This window comes from Epinephelus fuscoguttatus, linkage group LG2 (genome assembly GCF_011397635.1).
Source record: "Epinephelus fuscoguttatus linkage group LG2, E.fuscoguttatus.final_Chr_v1".
Taxonomy (NCBI): Eukaryota; Metazoa; Chordata; class Actinopteri; order Perciformes; family Serranidae; genus Epinephelus; species Epinephelus fuscoguttatus.
The window spans coordinates 42244417-42265734 of record NC_064753.1 but is presented as its reverse complement, the minus strand read 5'-3'; the positions used below and the strand labels follow the sequence as shown (position 1 = coordinate 42265734).

General features: G+C 41.2%; 3 protein-coding genes across 4 annotated transcripts in view; 2 read left to right on the top strand and 1 right to left on the bottom strand.

Moving 5' to 3' along the window:
- The window catches only part of ano1a (anoctamin 1, calcium activated chloride channel a), a 118943-nt gene extending 112682 nt beyond the window's left edge, over positions 1–6261 (top strand). For both annotated transcript variants that reach the window (XM_049595212.1, XM_049595211.1), the window contains exon 25: positions 755–6261. In XM_049595212.1, the coding sequence (XP_049451169.1) occupies positions 755–985 (231 nt within the window). In that variant the 3' untranslated portion in view covers positions 986–6261. The remainder of the gene's footprint in view (positions 1–754) is intronic.
- Positions 6262–7659: 1398 nt separating this feature from the next.
- Positions 7660–14393, top strand: fadd (Fas (tnfrsf6)-associated via death domain). Its single transcript, XM_049595534.1, has 2 exons — positions 7660–8178; positions 12064–14393. The coding sequence occupies exons 1-2, from the start codon at positions 7878–7880 to the stop codon at positions 12333–12335; spliced, it is 573 nt and encodes a 190-aa protein (XP_049451491.1). The 5' UTR covers positions 7660–7877; the 3' UTR covers positions 12336–14393.
- On the bottom strand, positions 14280–21036 carry LOC125900519 (hatching enzyme 1.2-like). The gene is made up of 10 exons (XM_049595568.1): positions 21016–21036; positions 20759–20831; positions 19954–19957; positions 19625–19702; positions 18455–18610; positions 17848–17968; positions 17432–17610; positions 16240–16321; positions 15805–15929; positions 14280–14597 (listed from the first exon to the last, which is right to left on the bottom strand). Coding segments are annotated over exons 2-10 (807 nt in total). The 5' UTR covers positions 20819–20831; positions 21016–21036; the 3' UTR covers positions 14280–14595.
- Between the last annotated feature and the right edge of the window lie 282 nt (positions 21037–21318).

The following is a 21318-nucleotide window of genomic DNA, read 5'->3' as shown; positions in this document are numbered from 1 at the left end:
ATAAAAGCCTTCTGACAACGTTCCTCTGGGCAGGGTTCCTTTTTTGTGGACAAAAGGCTTTTTATTGTGAAATATTTGCATGACTGTGTTAATAATTGTGGTTATAGATTGTGGAAATTCAATAGTTGCAGCAGCAGGCAGCTCTGCAGTAGTGCCGCAGCGGTGCCACAGCTGCAACGCTGTCTGTGTGAACATTGCACACATGTGCGAGCTGCAGCAGTTCAGTGAGGTAGCTGTCACACGCTGCTCACGCAGACAGTGTCAAACAGCGGTCTGCTACTGTGTGGTTACAAGCAGATGTCTGGAAATTCAAATTCTGGAAATTCTGAAGTCTCAACCATCCTCTCCTCCTCCTGTAGAGAAAGTCAGCTCATATACATGTCATCTGAACTATGTTCCTTTAGAAAAGTCGACTTGATAGGTATGAAACCTGTACAGAAGTGTACAAATGTGACATGACTGTGGTTTGTGAAAACATACAGTGCCAACGTTGTCTTCTGGTGACTGGGCTGTGATGCTTGCAAACTTTAGATAGCTTACTGTGTAGATGCTTTGGTGACTCTTCTCTTCTTCTGCCACTGTTACAGTAAATTTCAGCATGTTCCAGAGAAACATTTTATCATTAAGCGATAAAGTAAAACACGATGACAACACAGCCACAGTTCAGCAAAGTAACATAGTCGTGCTTTAGGCTAGAAAATCTGTGGTGTCTGAGGTGTTCTGACCTGGTCTGTGTTTCCTCTGTCCCGTCCAGAACGTTGTGATGCTTATGAGTGACTTTGTGGACTGGCTAATCCCGGACATCCCCAAAGACATCAGCCTCCAGATCCACAAGGAGAAGATCCTCATGGTGGAGCTCTTCATGAAGGAGGAGCAGGGCAAAAGGCTTGCAGCGCGGGACCACCACAACCAGGACAACTCAGCAGCCAGTCACAGCCCGCTACAGCCCCGCTCCCGGCCCGTCTCACACGCAAACTGCTCCTAAACCGCTCGCTGCTGGGTGGGAATGAAACCAAGCGCAAACACAGCAACTGTATACAAACTGTAAATAAGTTAATCAGCTGCTTAAAGCTAGCTGTTAGAGGTTAGGACAGTTATCCATAAACACATGGTAGGTTTTTATTAATCAGCAGAGCTTTGCTGTGTTCATGCTGTTTAGGATCATTTGCAGAAACAACGTGAAACACACATTAGAGTTTCTTCACATTAAAACTCTTTTAACACTTTTCTCATGTTCAGGCAACACATTTTACAACAGACATGAACCAAAACTGCAGCAAGCAATCTGACAATACTCAACACATTATTTATTGGATGTACTGTATTTGAAAGGAACAAGCCATTTGCTTCATTTGACTCTGGGAAAGAAAATCCTCATCAATCAATGAGATCATCATTCAAGACGTCTGAGAAAACAGTGCCAAACCCCGCCTGCAAGCTAATGAATCATGCTTATTCAACCATTACCTGCCGCCTCTCCCCCGGGAACTGAATGCAGCTTGTGTACTGAAGACTCCGTCCAAACCGTCCTTGTGAGAAGAATTTCCTCCTGATATCTTACTGGTGAGATGCAACACAAAAGGAGATTCTCCCTCTTGTCATCGATGTGTAAAGCTCAGATAGGCCTTTTTTTTAGCACAATTAAATGCAGGAATTTATTGATATACTTTTTTTTATATGCAACATGGTCAAGCACATGTGCTTTGGTTGTTGGGATGGAGGTTTTGGAAGACCTTCTGTGTCAAGCGGCCTGAATTGTACTATTCTCTTGTATACGAGCGTCATTGTGCTCACTGTTACACTTGTTACATTTTGAGTACAACAAACTGCCTAACAGTGGCGTTAGTCCTGGAAAGCACAAGTCACATTATTGATATTCATTCCAATGAACTGGAACTCTTAAAGCTGCGATTGGCGAGATTTACAGCGTAAAAGTGATGTCATGCTGCATCTCACTGCGCTGAGATGCTGTACTGTAAATACTCACTGTGTGTCCTGTTACACACCTATCAAACTCTGGGATTGGGTATAGAGAGACATATTTTCCACATATGAAATTGTAAAATAAAATTTAAAAACCCTCTAAGTATCTCTTGACGCTGCAGCAGAAAAAGCTGAAAACACAACATTGTCATATTGTCACCTGAAGCTCCGTTTTACGTTTCCACTGTGAAAAGTTGTGGATGGTACCAATGAAACTGTTCCCTGCTGTCCCCATGTTTGGTCCCCCCTCTGTTGGGGTACCTAGCACACAGATCTGGTACTAAAAGGTGGAGCTGTGAACACTGCAGTCTGATTGGTCAATAGAGGATGGTCACTCTGCTCAGGGCTGAGTTGTGTCTGGTTTTGAGGCTCATGTAACCACTGTTCATACCGTGGAGAGTTTTATTAGTAAACTATAACTATAAAATGAAAGGATGTTTCGCTGCCTCATGCAGCAGCTGGAGTCTGAGAAAAAGAATTCACTGGGCCGACTGCCTGCGACTTTTAAGGTAGAACATTAACTTGTAATGTGACTCAATGCATGAGTTGATGATGTGAATCCATCAGCACACCTTAAATGTCACTGTGACAACTTTGACCATTACTTTAGTTTTTATATGACATACACCTTTAGTAATAAGTGGATCTTCAAGAGTTTATATATATTCATTTCATCCGTATTATGTGAACTGCATTTATTCTAATCTTCACTCAGAGGAAAAAAAAAAAGCGGAGCGTCGTTCCTGTGGGCTACAGCAACACTAAACCCCTGAGCTTGCCTTAGAATGACTAAATACACAAACCTGCTATTTTTAAATATCCCATGGAGAGAGACTCTCATTGCAGCATGTTCTATTTTGTTCTGAAAATGTCACCGTTGTGTGGATGATAAACTAGGTGCAGACTGCCATCTGTGTCACCTGCAATGAGGAAATACAGCGAGTGCTTTACGGAGCAGTGAGTGACAAAAACCCTGCACACATGAAAGCGCTAGGGTCTAGGTACCATGTCTTAAGGGTTACTTCTGGTTCCAAAGGTACCATACCGAAAGTGTTTGGTGGAAACGGGGCTTTATAAAACCACCATTAGTGGTGTTACACTACACATAGTGGTTAATATTTTAAATGATTAGCTGCTATAATCAACAGGACTCTAAATGAATGCTCATGTTCCTCTGTGTCTGCTGGGTGTGTGACATGTTTGCTAACAAGTTTGCCATATCAACGTAATAAGTGATAACGTCAGTGTTGTGTTTTCAGCGTGCATCTGCTGCCCCCTGGGGGCCAGAAAATCAGTTAATGCAGGATTAACTAATTGCAAGCGATCAAGAGACTCCATCATTTAATCTTTTGCCTCATTTGTTCATTTGGATCATTGACAAACTGACCTTACAGAGAAATTCCTATAACTTATGACACAATTCTTCATCAGTCACTTTTGAACCACCAATGGGAAATGTTGGCTTATGCAGCTTTAAAGAGCCCAGAAGATGTCGAGTTTTCTGTTTCACTGATTAAAACCATAAAAGCCATTCACACCTTTGTATATTGTTAAGATGCTCAGCTGTATTTATTAGAGGGTTTTGCTGAGTGTAAAAATTTATGACAGGTTTTCTTATAGATTTAAGGTTGTGCACTGAAAAGTGATCCTAATGTACTCATTTTTAAAGTCACATGTAGTGGTACATGTATGTGCATACAGTGTGTGCCATCATGCTACTTTAACATCAGAAAGCTGCATCTTGGAGCAAATAGGATTGAGAATTATTTCCCATTGAGACCCTAACTTAAAGGCATGCTATGCAGGATTAATCGCTTACTGTTTGCAAACACAACATTCAAACTTGGCCACTCCTCCTGGAGGTCAAGTATGCTAGAGAGTGAATGATTGGGGGGGGGGGGGCGTAAACGAGAACAAAGCACTGAATTAGAAAAATGAAATGTTATGTTCTTATTGTTTTACAGCAGTTACATTCCAAAACACAAATAAAAACCCACAACGTAGCACAACCCTGCAGGGCGGTGCTGTATTGCTGGATTTTGTGTGAATTCAACTGAAGCGTATGCTACACCCTGTCCGCCTGGCTTCTCTGCTCTGTGTGTGTGGCTCAACCTCACCCTCTGCTAAAGTTGTGCTAAATTTATGCTCTAATATCTATTTTGGAAGTGTTGGTGGTGCTTTTTGTGGTTGGCTTTGGACATGGGTGGCGCGTGGCAGAGAGTCGCTCATTGGGATGTGGAAATCAGCTCAACAGTCTGTAAACTCTCCCTTTGCCAACTTCTAGCTAGATGCTAACTGCCAATTTGAGGTTTCCAGATGTAAACATTGAGGAAAGATAGAGAAGATGGCACCAGCTGAACGAGCATCCATGATAGCTGTTGTTTAAATAAACTAGACGATCTCGACGTGTCGCATGCCAGGAACAGTAACTGTAACAGGAACTGTAATATCCGTTGATTTCACCAGAACTTAGCTAAATCCTGGAAACTGCCAGGACGCACTTTACGGTGAATCAGGACTGGTGTGTCTGTGGGAATGTGAGGTGCTGTCCTGTTCCTGCTGTGGATCACTGAGGTTACTGCAGTGCGGCACTGTCCTTGTAACTATGTGCTGTCTTATTGAGGTCAGATGTTCGGACACTTTTACAACCAGAAACCATTAGATTACCAGGAACATCCTGAAACATGGACATTAATAAAGCAGCAGCCAACGATGTAAGAAGAAACAATAAGGTCTAAATTACAGTGCACAAGTTAAAGGAGCTGATGGATCACATTTCACTGGAGTTGTACCTTGTATATTTCCATGTGAAAAGTAAATAATTGAATGATTTAAAAAAAGAAAATAAAGGCAGAGGACAGGTTCTCTGAAGGTACAGACACCACCACACACTGCTAGTGCGTCATAAGTGCTGATTGAGAGTGATTACCTCTGTATGAGTCAATATATGGATTTTTTTGTAGGAGAATCCTGCATAGCATGCCTTTAGGGGGTTTCTGCATTTGGCTTTGGCTCAAGTAGGAATTTTCAGCTTCTTGATGACTCTGGAAAGCAGCGCCAGCGACTTGCCTAAGGGCACCACAGTGACAGTTGTCGAGGCGACAGCTTTACTGACTGACTCTTAGCCTGCCTTATATCCTCCCAGCCGCTCCAGGGATTACCTAAACTGTCACTGGCTCATTTAAAATTTACATTTAGCAGTTTTCACACAAAGGGATAGTCAAACCAGGAAAGGCCACACTGTTTCTATATTATTATCATGCCTTATATTATAAATGAATTTGGCATTTTCCTAAAGCTGCAACTCTTTAAATATTCAAGCACAAAGACTGAATGATATTTTTTTGTATTTATCAAACTGCAAAAACTCGTTGGGAGTGACTGGATACCACTCTGGAGATAAATGTGTAAATGTGCTGTCGGCTGTAATGTGCAGTCACACGTACAGTCTACACTCATCGATGTGTCACATCCTGCCCCCTGCTGTAAATATATTGAACTACCCCAAATTTAAGCCCTCAACCCAGACTGATAGAATGTATTATTAATATTATTATTTTTAATTTTCAGTGATTTGTAATCACTGTTAGGTCAAGATATTGTATAGCTGTTTTTTTGTAGTTTCAAGATAATGCATTTCGAAGTGCGTTAAATGTGTTGAAAGGGTTTTTTCAGCCCACAGGGGACCACTGATCTGATATACGTAGTGTCTTAATTTTTATTCATTATTTAATGTACTAAAAACTAATAAGGACCTATTTCGCTGTACCTGGATGGAAACATCGCCCACTACAGACTACAAGGACATTTTTATCACAAAAGACCTTACTTCTTCCTGGGATGTGACCTGCTCTTCTGAGCAAAGACTGCACATTTTATTTTTACCAAATCTTAATACTGTTGATACTCTGTTTGTAAGTAGGGTTAGTGTTGATATTCAGTGATAGATGACATGCTGCCGCGGGGCCTGCGGAGCCTGTTTTAGCTACAATGATCTTTTCCTGAGAATCTCTTATAACCTGATGTCACATGTGAAGACCCTCCCTCGATGTCCCTCATGAGATGTCCTCCCGCCCTCTGTGGCCATGTTGTATTTACAGCATCAATAAAACACTGCAAGTTGTTGTGACATGCTGATATCTATTGTAATGTATGTCAAAGCACATTTCACAACATGCGTGAGTGTATATGCATGTATAACTGACTCGTCTGTCTCTGATAATTTGAGTCTTTTTTGTTTAAACTAACTGCAAATAAATGAGAGATGAACTGCCTGGAGTTTGCTTTTTTTTTTTTGAAAATGTCTGCATTTCATTTTGAGAGATGGGCAGCACGTTGTTCACTCTCGCATGAAGTTAAGGTCTAGGCTACTTTATGCAAATCAGGGGTATCCAGTACAACTCACCACATCTGGAAACTCCCCTAAACCTTTAAACTAATCTCTCAAAAAAACAAACAATGGGAATAAGGAATAATTCATTACATTGTAAAGTTTTTATAGGTTATTTATTTGAGATTGTGGATACTAGCAGCTGAAATTAATTTCCTTCGAGAGGTGGCTGGGCTCAGCCTTAGAGATAGGATAAGGAACTCGGAGTAGAGCTGCTGCTCCTTCGTGTTGAAAGGGGTCAGTTGAGGTTGTTCGGGCATCTGATCAGGATCCTCCTGTTAGAGGTTCCAGGCACGTCCAACTGGTGAGAGGCCCCGGGGTAGACCAAGAACACGCTGGAGGTATTTAAATGTATTACATATCTCACTGGGCCTGGGAACACCTCAGGATCCCCCAGGAGGAGCTGGGAAGTGTAGCTGTGGAGAGGGATGTATGAAATACTTTGCTCAGCCTGCTGCCCCTGCCACCCAGCTTTGGATACGCAGTTGAAAATGGATGGATGGATAGATGGATACTTATAGTTTATGGAGAGTAGGCATATATTTTATAACATAAAATGGCTACTTTACAAAAAAGAAAAGAAAAACATGATGGAGAAGGGTTTGCCTTTTCAGAGGCACATTTGAACACAGGCATATTTCTAAGGTAGCAATCCAAAGCCCCATTTCCACCAGGCAGTACAGTTCAGTTCATGTCCCCATGTTTGGTCCCCCCTCTGTTGGGGTACCTAGCACACAGATCTGGGACTAAAAGGTGGAGCTGTGAACGCTGCAGTCTGTTGATTGGTCAGTAGAGGACGGTCACTCTGCTCAGGGCTGAGTTGTGGCTGGTTTTAAGGCTCATGTAACCACTGTTCATACTGTGGAGAGTTTTATTAGTAAACTGTAACTATAAAATGAAAGGATGTTTTGCTGCCTCTCACAGCACAATATACAGTACATTTCTCAAAATAAATGATGGCACACCTACTCCTTAGTAAGGCCAAGAAATCTAGTCTCATTCAGGGAGTTATGCTGTACTTTGCCTGGCTAGTAACATGTCCTCAGAATATTTACAGCGCAGGGAATAATGACTCCAGCCTTACAGTGGATCAAACAACTTGGGGAGAAGTTTGGCAGATGGCGAGGTAAATCTCAATATGTATATTATATTATTACATCTATATTATGAAGTAAACACGGTCATAAAAAATAAAATTTGGGGTGTGGGTGTTCCCACAGACTTCCCTGAAGGTTTGGGCGCCTCTTATTCTGCACCTGACATCTTACGTCATCCAGGTGTGACTGAAAGCAAGCAGAAACCAAACAAGAACAGGGATCGACGCAAAGTATCAGATCAGCACCCACAACAGGCAGCTGAGCAGATCCACATCTGATTCAGGATCTGAGCAACAGTGAGAGATTTTCACCGGAACCTGTGAAGGAGATAAAGTCAGAGACAAACAGGCGGAAGTGAAAGTAAAACCCAAGTGCTTCCTAGTTCATAGACGGAGCGGCACAGAAACATGAGCGCTCCAAAGTTTAACAGTGTTTTACTGGAGATTTCTAACCAGCTGCCCGCCGAACAGCTGGAGAAACTAAAGTTTCTGTGCCGAGACATGATCGGGAAACGGGACCTGGAGAAGATTAACAGCGGAATCAGACTGTTTCAGCTCCTGTCGGAGAGAGGCAAACTGTCAGCCGACAACACGGAGTGGCTGTGTCAGCTCCTCATCGAAATTAAACGACAGGACCTCTCCGAGAAGTTGAACAATTATGAAAGTCAGGCTGGATTTAACGACAACCAACCGGACGAGGAGGAGAGAGGTAGGTTCACGGTAACGTTATGAGACACACGGTGCTGTGGAGCCACAGGGGCGGTGTTCAGGAAACACAGTGTCTCGAGGAAGTTACTGCTGTCACTAAGTTACTACTACTATTACTACTAACCTACTACTAGTACCAGGCTACTACCACAAACACCAGTTACTATCCCACTACTATAAAGCTACTAACTAAAAGCAGTGGCGGCTTTAAGGGGGGGCCACAGCCTCTTGATACATTTTCTGGCCCCCTTTGTAAAAATAATTGGAGACTGACATGATTGCTTTTAAGGACGCAATCACACTGGGTATTTGGTCCGCTTTAAACGAAGCCTGGTCCGCTTCCACGGATAGTTAGGCTCCTTTGGAGTGCTGTGAACGTTCATTCGAACTCTGGTGCGGATCAAACGTACGAACCCTGGTCTGTTTGAAAACTGGGGGTCTCGGTTTGCTTACAGAGGGAAATGCAATGGGACTATTCAGCAAACTAAAGCGAGGAAGTGACGTAGAGCGCTGTGCATTTTGGGAAGAAAAAAAAAACAAAGCCAACAGCGTGAATCAGGAGAAGCGGGTAAAAAAGGAAAAGCAGCTTCTTGTGAAAAAACAATTAGGCTTGAACACCAAATTTAAAACAGAAATCCCTGCATAAATTTGGTGTTGCTCCATTGTTTTTGTAGTGACCAAGCCGGCTGAAGGGGATGGATTTCCTTTTTCGGTCATGTCCAAACTATGAGCCGGGTTTTCTTATTCCTGTTGTTGAGCAGCTGTTGTAACTGTGTGATGTTGTCCAGGTGGTTTGGTTGCTTTAAAAGTTGCAGTGTGAAAATGAACCGAACCAAATGAAAGTGTGAAATTTTCCAGCATTCCCTGCCCTAAAGGTATAGACTCTTCTACTGCGACTAAACAGACATTAGCTAGTGCTAGCTAGCTAGTTCTGCTGGCTTGTTTGAGGTTACATTCGGACCTAGAATTGTCTTGCTTTGGTCTGAATCAGGGACTAATTTTGTTACAGAGTTGTATACTTGTCTAGAGTTGGTTTGTGTTCTCACGGCAGCATTTACAAACGGACCAGATAAAATACCTTGTGTGAGAAAGCTGCTCTTGATTGGTCAGAATTTCCATGTGGGAAAAATCCAGGAAGTAAAGCAAACGTTGAAGAAGAGTACACTTGCAAGATAAATGTGACACTTTCTAATGTCACAATGGAGGGACAACTACGCAGGTTGATTTTAGCGCTGCTCATCGTGGACTATATTGCTGTCACTGTTCATTTTAGTCAAACCATACAGTTTGAAAACGAGGCGCGGCTCCAACTAGAAAACAATGTTTTGATGCATTGGATGTGCTGAATGTGCATATTAAGGCAGTACAGGAGGAGGAGCACATTAATAATCCTCCAGGACTGTAACATGCTCATGTTTAACCCAAACAATGTGTCATGTGACTGCAGTTGGTTCGAAGGAGGAGAGCGTCTCTGTTGACAGTGGCAACAGAAATTTTATTGATCCGGCGGGGCGTTGTTCATAAAACAATGCGTAGCATCCATACTAAAAATGTGCGTACAGACAAAAGCCAAAAATGGCGTGTGCCAAAAAATATTTGACAACTCTACAATCAGCAATTGCATCGTCTGCGTCGCCAATTCCCTGTCTGCAAAAATGTGTGAAAGCATGGGTCATGGTTTCTCCCATCAAGCCTGTTATGAATCACAACTTTTGCATGGGAAGTGGCCTACGCCTCTGTCAGGCCTTGTTTTGTACATAGGTAATGCTTATAAAGGAGACCGCAGATCCCCAGCACAAGAAGAATCGTATTCAGGTATTGTTTGACTGCAGGCGTTTTGAAAGATGTAGCAAATCAACACTGATTGGCCGTGTCAGAAAACAGAACAACATCAGGCATGGGTTTCTGTTTCAAATCTGTGGTCTTTTAACCACAGATTTGAAACAGACATAACCCTAATAGCATCACCATGACATCATCAGGGGTACTTTCTAAAACTTGACAAAGCTCCTTCAAAGCTTCTATAAAGCTGTTACTACAGTCTGAGTTGCACTCATGTTTGGATGAGTAATATGAGTGAAATGCCCCTGTAAACTCTGGGAACTCCACAGTGCGCTGAGCAAATGTGTAACTCATACATTTCACAATCCATCAGTTCCTTCTCTGAATTTGCAGTTTCACATTGCTCTGACAGATACAGTACATGCTCTGTTACCAACACAGTCACTGTAAACCTGTAGGTGTTGTCTCAGTATATTGATGCATATACAGTTCATTGTTTCTGGTGTCAGTTTGATATATAATTTCCTGTGAGTGTCAGGGCAGTCTAGTCCAGGCTCTGACTCAGTGCAGGATTACCATGAGTTGTTATAGGCACAAGGTGTGATGCAATAAGTGAAACCAGTGTCGCTGAACTTGCTGTGGCATGAACACATTGTGAATGCCCAATCTTAAAGCACCTGGCAATGATAATGCATCCATACTTAATATGAATGGTATTTTTCCTGTCCTGACAAGGTGCAGCACATTGACAGGTGCCTGTTGTGTAACTGGAGCAGAGCGGTTTCAACTGGATGCAAATAAAGTCTGCGAAAGTAAACATTTATTGTCTGTGACGAAATGTTAAGTTTGGCTCATATTCCACATGTAGTTTAGTAACGGAGACATTTGCAGCTGTTTAAATAAACAGCTCCCAAACACAAAAAATGTCCCCTGGGATCTATGTATGTAAATCAACAGGTGAATCCTAAATGGTTGAGTTGTTTTTTCCACCTGGACCTTTATGCTCTGCCATTTCTCCTCTAATCATCACGCTGTAACCTGTGACAGGCTGTTATGATACCACAACTATCACACATTCACATATATGTAGTTTTTGTCGAGCCGTTAAGTCACATAGGTTTACATTACCAAAGGTTTATGACAGAAACATTTCACGACACTGACTCCTGTGTGCGCATATGTGCTGCTGCCAGAGGAGCCGCTGACTGAGTTTCCTCTGAGTAGTAAGTCGCTAAAAGAGTCTGAGAAGTCCGGGGCTGTTCATGAAGCATTCAGGACACCACAGTTTATTCCACACTACTGAAGCTGCTCCTCGTTTTGGAACCACCGCTGAGTCTGTAATAATTCCGCTTTCAGCCGTGTTTGTTGTTGCTGTGGGTAAGGGTATGATGCAGGTCTGGCCATATCACTACTGTACCAGACACAGATAACAGCCCACATTTTGTCTCACCTTTTCCTTTTCCTTGTTGAACAGCCAATTTAATTGCTTGAAGCCGAGGACAATCGCTGTGCTGAGGATACTGACCTCATTCGTGTCTGACACTTGCCACCTCGTTTCAATTTCCTCCATCATTTTAATAGTGGAAAAAAAACAACAAACACTCAAATACTGTGTTGGACGTCGATTACCATGGCAAAGACTGAGGCCCTGAAGCATTCTGGCCGGTCCTATTGATGCCCTCAGTGCCAGTATTCCCCGGTGGTATCAAAAGTTGTGTCAAATATTGATATTTACAAGGTTTTAGAAGTTCATGTATTGTGACAACACTTTACTGTACATACAAATTTTTTAATTCTGATATTAACACTAAATGAACCTCAGACATTATTTTATTTACAGTAAGAAACTGAATTGTAGGTTTCTGATCTGCTTGGCACAGCTGACTATGTAATGACCTACTTCTAAATCCACATATTTAGAGCAGGAGTTGGACGGACCTTTTTCCTAAATTAGCCATGGACTGTTCCCAGCTCTTCATCTTAGCGGCCAGTTCTCACTGTTAGCCTCAGGGGGAAGGGTGTTTGTTTTTTATATTTTGATAAAGATGCTTTGTTTTAGAGTTTCCAAAATTAAACCCTCTGTCTCCTCCTCCTCCTTTGTCAGCCAAACTGGACATTGCCACAGAAGTGATCGCTGAGAAGCTGGGAAGGAACTGGCGTAAACTGGGCCGCAAACTGGGACTGAATGACGTGAAGCTGGAGTCCATCTCCAGGAGGCATCCCACAGAGCTGGATGAAATGGTGAGGGAGCTGCTGAAGGAGTGGAGGAAGAGTCAAGGAGCCGAGGCCCGAACAGAGAAGCTGATACAAGCCCTGAGAGCCTGTGACTTCAACCTGACTGCTGATAATGTGGAGGACGCACTTGCAAAACACTGATATGGGTGGAGGTTTACAGATCATATAAGACTGAGATGAACTCTAGGAATGAAATCGAAAACTCTGACTAACCTTCAAGAAAAGAAAATTAACTTTCAAGAAAGTTATACAAAGATATATAAACGTATGCAAAAAAATATCTTTTGATCAATAAATTGACTTTCTGAATGTCAAATAACATGATTCTGATTATGTTTCATGGTTTTACCTGAAGATGAAAACAAACAGGTGAACTCGGACATATTCTGATTAATCAAATAATGATAAAGCAACTGAATGGTGAACATTTAAACATTAGTAATTATAATGCGTCACCTAATAATCATCCGGCAACAGGGAGACTTCTGCAGGTGATTGTGGACACATTTACCAATTAATAATAAGTTTCATTATATTACATGTTTCAAAACTAACATACAAAATGCTCAACAGTAAAAACAAATAATGAAAATAAATAAAATCCAAAATTGAAACAAATAGCATCAGTTAATAAAAAGCCTTGAGATAAAAGTGAGTTATAAGAAAGAGATGTAAAAGTGTGACTTCCTCAGCTGAAGGGCCGGGACAGGAAAGGTCTTAGTGACACTGTGAAACCATGAGCCTGACCATTCAAGGCTTTTAAAACAAGCAGTAAAGGACTGGTGTGGTGTGGTGTGATGTGCTGGTGCTCGGTGATGACATGGCCCCCACAGAATAGTCCTGTAAGTCTTGTGCGTGATTTATCCTGACTTCATACAAGTAGAGGAAGTCTGCTAGCCACTTGGCTAATTTACGCAATGGAAAATGCCTTAGGCTCATGCTAATAATGTTAGCATGTTGTATTTGTAGGTTTTGAATGAAAGTGTTTTGTCTGTGAACTAGGCTTTAGTGTCAAGGCCAGCAGGGGAACCATAAATATAAATTGAAAATTTATAATTATAATTTAAAATTTATAAAACTGCAGGACATTTTTGGACATGCGTGTATAACATCTAAAAACAGCAGAGAGTGAAAACCAGATTGGATTTTTTAAATAAGTGTTGTTCATAAAAGAAACCAGTGTGGAGACAATTTTTTTCTAAAATCTTTGATAAAAATGCCATCTGAGAGATATATCTAAAATGATATAAAACAAAGGGATCTTCCTCTTAAATTGGAATAGACAGAGCTGTTAAATTATCCAACTGTCTGAAATACTGCTTTTTAAAACTATATGGAAAAGCAATCTGAAGGGCAGGTGAATGGTCAGGGAGGTGCCACAGTGTGTTTCAGGGTTAACAGAGAGATTTCACTGAAGTGAGTTAAAGGTGGGCAGCAGTCAACATCAAACTCTCAGGATACTTTGTTAATGTGTTGTTGAATCTCTATCTCTATTTTGTTGTGAAAGTAAAGAAGAGATTCTTAATTTCTCTGGATAACTGCGGGACCACTCATAGCTTATGGTTTTAAGGAGGATTCTGGGATTATGATCCTGTTTCAGCAGAGTTAGCTGTGAAAATACTTTGCTTCTTTGATTACACACTGTCATATCAAATAGCCATTAATAAACACAGGGGGAAAGGGAACTGTGTGAATATAGATCAAAGTTATTTCAAGAACAGGAACAGAAATCAACTTGTTCATTTTCTGGCTGAGAATTATTTACTTAAATTATTAATTATTATTATGTTTGTACTGATTAATCAAACAAAACATAATGTGCTAATCAGTGAGCATTAGTGGTGCTGATAGGCAGAGTTTGTGACCTTTGGACAGAGCCACGCCCGCTGTTTCCCTGTTTGCAGTCTTTGTGCTAAGTTAAGCTAAGCTAACCAGCTGCTGCCGTCACTTTAGTCCATAGTTTACAGATGTGAAAGTGGTATTGATCTTCTCAGTTAACTGTCTGCCAGAAAATGAACATTTTCCAAAATGGTGAGCTGTCCCTTTAAGATTATGTTTTCTGACTCAGAATAAAATGAACAGGAGTGAATTGTAGGAGAAGAGAGAGCTTTATTTTTTGATCAAAAGCCATCAAACTGTAACATCGATGATTGATTTTCATGTGATATGAAAATAAAATGAGATCGTATTTGAAATAAAGAGTCTCATTTACATCTCCAGAATCTACAAAGTGCCTGTGTTCCTTGCCATTTCATGAAACAGTCAGGCAGCAATCAGCATTTAATGCTTTTGAAGTTTGCAGGTTTGTTGTTACAGGACAATCTAAACTGCCACCGCCCACATCTGCTTCATCAGCGTGCTCTGATGTTGTCAGGACGGCAGGTCAAAGGTCACGTGCAGTTTCTGCAGAAGGAATGCACACTGTTAAGGGAATGTTTTAGAAGGATGATTGATAGAAGACATCCATTTGTTACATTTCCAGAGGAAGTTTTTGAGACAAAACCTTGTTCTTTGTAAAAATAAGAACAAGAGCATAGAGTGTGTTTCACCTTGGGCGTTGTGTTAGTCGATTGTCTTTCTTTTAAGCATTACATTGAACTACGTGTGAAAAGGCTGGAGCTGTAACTGGGTTTTTATTTTAGAAATAGACACTGCTTGTCTTTCTTGGCCCAAAAAAAGACTGGTCTCTGCTTCTTGACTGTGCTTGATTATGGAGATGTATTATATATGAATGCACCCTTCCAGTGTTTGCGTGCTCTGGACTCTGTATCATACTGCATTGAGATTTATTACCAACTGTAAGCCCCAGACTCATCACTGTATTGTGTGTGTTCAGGTTGGCTGGCTCTCTTTAAAATTTCGTAGACTTTTTCATCGGCATTCTTAGCCTACATCCACCAAGAATTGAATATGGCTCTGCTCTCCATTCACAGAACATTTTTTATTGTCTTTACAGAGGGTACATACAGAGTTTGAGCACTTATGTATGTAGCTCTCTATATGTGGAATATTCTGTAGAAGGACGTAAAGTTGCACTCATTGGTTCCTCTCGGCTGTTTCAAAGCATGTTGCAGGACTTTGCACATAATCTTCTATACGCCAATGTCAGGGTGTATTTTAGTTTAGCTTTTCATTGTTGTAATCTCATTTTGTGTTTTATATTGCTTGTTTTAGAGCTGTATATTTTTTATTTTTCTTCTGTGTTGTCTGTCCGTAACTTATGTTGCTCTCTTGAAAAAGATTTTTAATCTCAAGAGGCTAAAAAACAAATGTCTTCCAAAGTTTATCTGAAGTTGATGCAACTCTTTATGAGTCTAAATTACAAAGTTATAGTCTTTTAGTGCAACATTCTCTCCCTGTGTGTCCCTGGACAATGGGTCCTTATATTTAAATGGCACAATACGTCATTAGAATGAAACATAGACAATCTGACACCTCTGTTCAACACCTCATCAGGGCCAGTATGGAGAATAACTGTGAGCAAAAATTGTTTCAGTGCCTATATGTGCACCTGACTGTTGTTTGAAGACTGACTTGGAAAAAAAGGTTTTACTGTATTAACTGTTTGTGTAAGTTTGTCTCAAATCCAGCTGAGCCACAGTATACTTACAGCACTGATACAGCCTGTTCAGCCTCTCAATGTCGTTCCTGCTCATCTGGGTAGCCTGGCCGAAGGAAACGTTGTTGTCGGGAATGGGCAACATAGTGGGACGGTTGTTCTTGGAGAAGGCGTACCTGGAGAATCACAGATACCACAGTGCAAAGCAGGTTGAGCTTGGGTTCGATTACCTGAAGGGAAACAATCCCTGAAACCTCAGGTGATTTTAGTCATTTGATGTGTAGTGTGATAATGTTTAAAAGCAGATTCACACTGGTCAGTAGCTCATATAGGAGCATACGCTGCTCATGTGATCATTGTCAGAAACTTACAAAGAAACACTGGAAAATCTTCACAGACACTGATCAGAGTCACTTAGATGCAGTTGGTGAAAGATAAATGAAAATGTGATGAATAAAATAAATGACGTAAGCAAGTTATCCGTACCTCTCATATTGCATGACGGAGTTGTAGTCGTAAGGAGTTCCCTGGTTCAGAGTGGCAATCTTGTCGAAGTTGTACGCCATGCCTGCAGAAATGAGAGAAAATATGCAGGATGTAAAATCACTCATACACTGTTTTAAAGTTCGGTAAGAAGATCTTGGTTTAATCCTTTATTGCTACAGCTGGTATTGGCCTCCAGGAGCGGCTGATGCAGTGGGAGTTCACCTGTTATTGACTGGTAGTGATATCATTTAAGTTTTGATGTGGCATTGGTACAGCAGTAGTGTGGGTGTTTTTCTGTTGGAAAAAGGGGTTTATTTTGTGTGTAGTTTTGGTTACCCACGTATAGTATACTTCCAGTGCACCAGCCTATAGATTGGTGGCCACACCCCCTGCAGCAAGATGCTCTAACGTTTAATTGCTCTTATAAAATTGCTGTTAGGGATCCTGAATTTTTTAAAAGCCTGTAATGGCATTTTGACCTGCACTGACCATGGGCTTCATTATCGAAGTTCACCTGTAGATATACAACAGTTAAGTTGGGTGTTACAGACTATTAGCAAAACTATACAAATAGTATTTTTTTAGGTGTAAAAAGGACCGAATGTGGGTATTGTTTGACTGGAGAAATTTGGTCAATATCTCAAAGGTAAGAAAAATTGTTCAGTTAAAAGAGGTCTTTGATTCATACATCTTTGATTCAGAAGTTGCCTGCACACCTTCAACATTGTGCTAACAGTGTGAACAGTGCCAACAAGGGCAACAGTGCTGACAGAGCTAATGGTGTTAACTTGTGGGCATCTGATATCAGCGGTAACTGCCATATGAGCGCAGTGCAGAGCAGCGGCGATTAGCTAGTCAGTGGGATGCTCACATGACACTCACATGCACAAACATGCATGCACAGCTGGGCCATCTACCACAACAAATAACAGAAAAGCTCGGATTATAGCACACACAGCGGCAGGGTGCCATTACTCTACCATATCTTTCCATAGCAAATAGTGGTTTGCTGCTATATTGTTGCTCTGAATGTCGTATAGTGCTCCTTTGAGAAAAAAATTAAGGCTTTAAAGGAATGATGTTTTCTCCATGTGTTCATTCAGGTTTAACTCAAACAATTAAACTATTTCTGCCTCTGAGAACATATTTAAGACTAAACCAATGCATGTAACAGAAGGTGAGCCCATCTAACCATCGATGATGTTTTCCCATAACACCCTGATGTGATTGTCCCTGTCGGAACGAGTCTGTTCATGGTTGAAGCCGAGGGCGTGGAGCAGCTCATGCTGGACGGTGCTGTGGTACAGGCAGCCCTGACGGCTCAGAGACACAGTCTGACCTCCACCCTGACGACCCACCCAGGAGTAGCAGCTGTAGACACATGAACATAGAGCAGTTTTAAGGAATCATACAAGTTATCACCACGTAGAATTGTGAAGGAAAGTGCTGTTCTGCAATCCTCGTAGAACAACAGTGTGACAAGTGTAATTACGGTGCGCTCTGTCCGATCTGGTTGAAGTAGTACATTTTTGGAGTTAGAACATAAGTCGTCGATGTGTATGGCTTAAACCCTGCAGTTGAGCAGTGAACCTACAGCTGGACTCTTACCCGTCCCTGGACTCAATGCTCAGCCACTCATGATCACCGTTCTGGTAGGGTCTGAAACGGATGCAGGAAACTGCAGAGAAAGACTCCAGTCCACGAACGATGATGGCCCGCTCACGGGAGGCTGCAGGACAAATAAGGCAGGTTTAGAAAATCTGTAGCAGTGGAGCGTTTTCTAAATCCACCGTAACCTTTCCTAATCCATTCATGTTGTGTAATCGAGCTGTAGAATGCATTGTGGTTATATATAATATTGTTAGTGGAAACAAATCCACTACATTATTTTGGACTGTTGCAGAATTAAGTTTTACTATTATCAAAAATAGCAACGTCCTTAAAAAAAAAGTTTTGCATTCCTGTGCATCAGTAATTATATAATGTTTAAAAGGCTGAGTCTTGGAAGTTTTATATTGATTTTATACATAATTGCTTTCTATTAAATACATATAGTGTAACTTATAGAAGTGAATACAAAGAAACTCACAGTTGTACAAAGATATGAATATTCAAGTCCATCTAAATTAGCTGTGACTGTGGCATCGGTCTGTTCTCTCAGTAAAATGCATCTGCCTCCATGAGAATAAATCCAAATGAAACAATTCATGCTTACAGTAGTGGTTGGCGATATAGTAGGGGATGTAGACCTTCCCATCTGACCACTTTTGCCACAGGCAGCCTCTGGCGGTGCAGGGGTCGGCGTTTCTGTCAGCCAAAGACTTGACAGCGATGTCTCCTTCAATCAGGATGGGCTCATCTAAGTCAGGGGCTGCAGACCAACATAGGTGTGGGTGTGAGCGAGAACTACATAGAAGGTAAGAGATAACCTTTTGTTTCACAGTTTGAACTGCCGAACTTTTCTTTGAACAACACATTCTCACTCCAACCTTGTCACATGTCAACGTTTGGTCATGGATCTTCCACGTCCAGATGTGACGTGAAAGGTACCCTGGATGCGTTGGTTGTTGACGTTCTGGGACGCCGTGTTAAGTTCTGTCTGTTACATGCATTGTCATCTTTCAAAATACACTTCTGTTTTCACAGGAAATTTACCAATTACATACAGTCTCTTTCAAAATAAAAGCACTAAATTGACTTTTTTCCCCTCTAACAACTGGTTAGGTTTAGGAAAAAGGAGCGGGTTTGGCTTTATAAATGTTCATGAGAACATTGCTCTCTACACTGGAAGTCGGTGTTTGTTGGACCCATCCACCAACCCCCCGCCCATCCACCTGACTTGGACTTTTGCTGCCTTAACTTTCGTTCTTGTCCCGCTGCATTTCCCCCTGATGCTGCCGAGCGCTGTGAAACTATAATGGCAACTGGCCGCATATCACGGCGATGTTAAAGGACAGCTTTTTTCGTCAGTGTCGGACGCCGCAAGTCACTGCCTTGAAATTCTATTGTCATTGACTTGTAGCAAGGGTCCAAACTGAAACAATGATAGCACCATCCTCACCCTTGCACCACTTCTGCTTTTCATCAAATATAAACACTGACTTCTTTTATGTGGTGACTTGTTCAAAATGGCTGATCTAAAATGCAGGCAGATTGTTTGCTCTTTAACAGATAACTAACTTAAACAAATTAGTACTACACCTCTTTAACTATTGTGTATGTAATATTTCAGTAATACACTTTTGGTGCAGCAACCCATGCTTGCAAAACAAAGTGCTGCATTTGGTGACAGCATCTTTTAGTTAATTGGTCCACAATATGGCCACTACAACATGTTTAAGGTCTGGTTAGGGTTAGGGAACTCAAATGAGAAAGCTGGACTCACTGCGGTCTCTGTTGGCTCTCTCCAGCAGTTCACCAACAGAAAGCTCCCTGGCTGTGTCCTCCTCAAGGGTAGCAACCTCTGCACAACACATTGTGTGTCACACTGTATGAACTGTGTAATCATCATTGTAACTTAAGAGCTGAGTGACTTCAAGGTTACTTCAAGGTCCAACATGGCTGCTCATTTACAATTATTATATATACAGTCATTAAATATCCAATAATACAAAAAAGGAGATTCTACCAAGTATACAAAATATATAACATTACTCTAACACTGGTCAGTTTTTATTTAAAGCTGGTAAAGAGGGGCTGTAATTTCAGTCTTACCTTCCTGTAGTCGCCCACAGTGACATGAAAAAAGAAGAGCAAAATGTTATGGAAGCTCATTCACAAAGACACAACACAAATCAGCTCTGCCTGCTTTGACGTAGTGAAACCCTCTTTCTTTGAATGCCTGAAATGTTAAAATATGAAATAATGACATTGATAAATACATATTAAATAAGAAATTCATGTATTTTTTTTAACTTGACTTGAAGTTTTTATTTAATAACATTTTTCCCCAATGACACTTTATTTCTCATCACTTTTTATGTCATAATGTCAGTTCTTTTGACAGTGAGTTGTCACTGTAGAAAAATAAGTGTTGCACACTCTGGCTCAGTATGCATTTCTTTTATTTGATGATATTTCGGCCCTGTGTTTCTTGATCTTGAAGAAGGCCCAATGGCCAAAACGTCATCAAAATAACAACGTTCTGTAGCTTTATACTTGAACTTCAAACTATTTTAATGTCAGACTTAATCTATGCTCAGCAATTTATAGCTTTTTATTTTCAAATGAAGTTCCTTATGACAATTCCATATTTTATAAGCCTTAATTGGGGCCTGACTCTCTCTATTAGTTGATTAGACATTAACTACTGAACATTCTTGCCATTAATTTTCCTCCCTCTGGATCTGCTTCAACCTGACAACATCACATTTCAAATAAAATAAGCTTTGTAACTTCTTTTTGGAGTGTCTTAGGTGTGTCATATCGTATGATGTGAATTTCTGATTGTCTTGTTTGAACCCTACATGCAGGCCTTGTGTCATGTCAGTGAGATGAGGTGGTTTGTGGAACATTTTACCTCAGCCCAGGAAGAGGACACCAGCAGAAGGGTCACGAGAGACCAAGAGAAAACCAACATGGCTGCAACAGACCTGTGATAACCAGAGAGGATAAAGAAGGGGAGGAAAGAAAAAAAGTCATTAGGAATATGTAGCACTCTGCATTCAAAATATCAATGTAAGATGCCTGACTGAGGCATTAGATGACACCTAAATCACTGGCGCTGTGTGTAAGAGTGATGAAGTGTGTGGTGTTAAAGGAGGACGGGGTTCTTACCTGAAAGCCTGAAGAGAGAATGTCTCGCTGTCACCAGTCAGAGTTTTTATACGGTCCAGGTACTGTGAGGGCGAATAAACAACATGATCAAAATGCACAAACACAACAGCACACCTTTATCACTGCCAATGGAAACTCCTGAGTCCTCGCAGCCTGTGTGAAATATTTCACCTGTCCCAGGTGTGTCAGTGGGTGTGTGTATGGAGTGCAGTACTGCCCATATAACTATAAAAATACTTTTAAATCATTTGCAAAACACAAGAAAAAATTACTAGAGAGGTCCAAAACTGATGTATGCTGAAA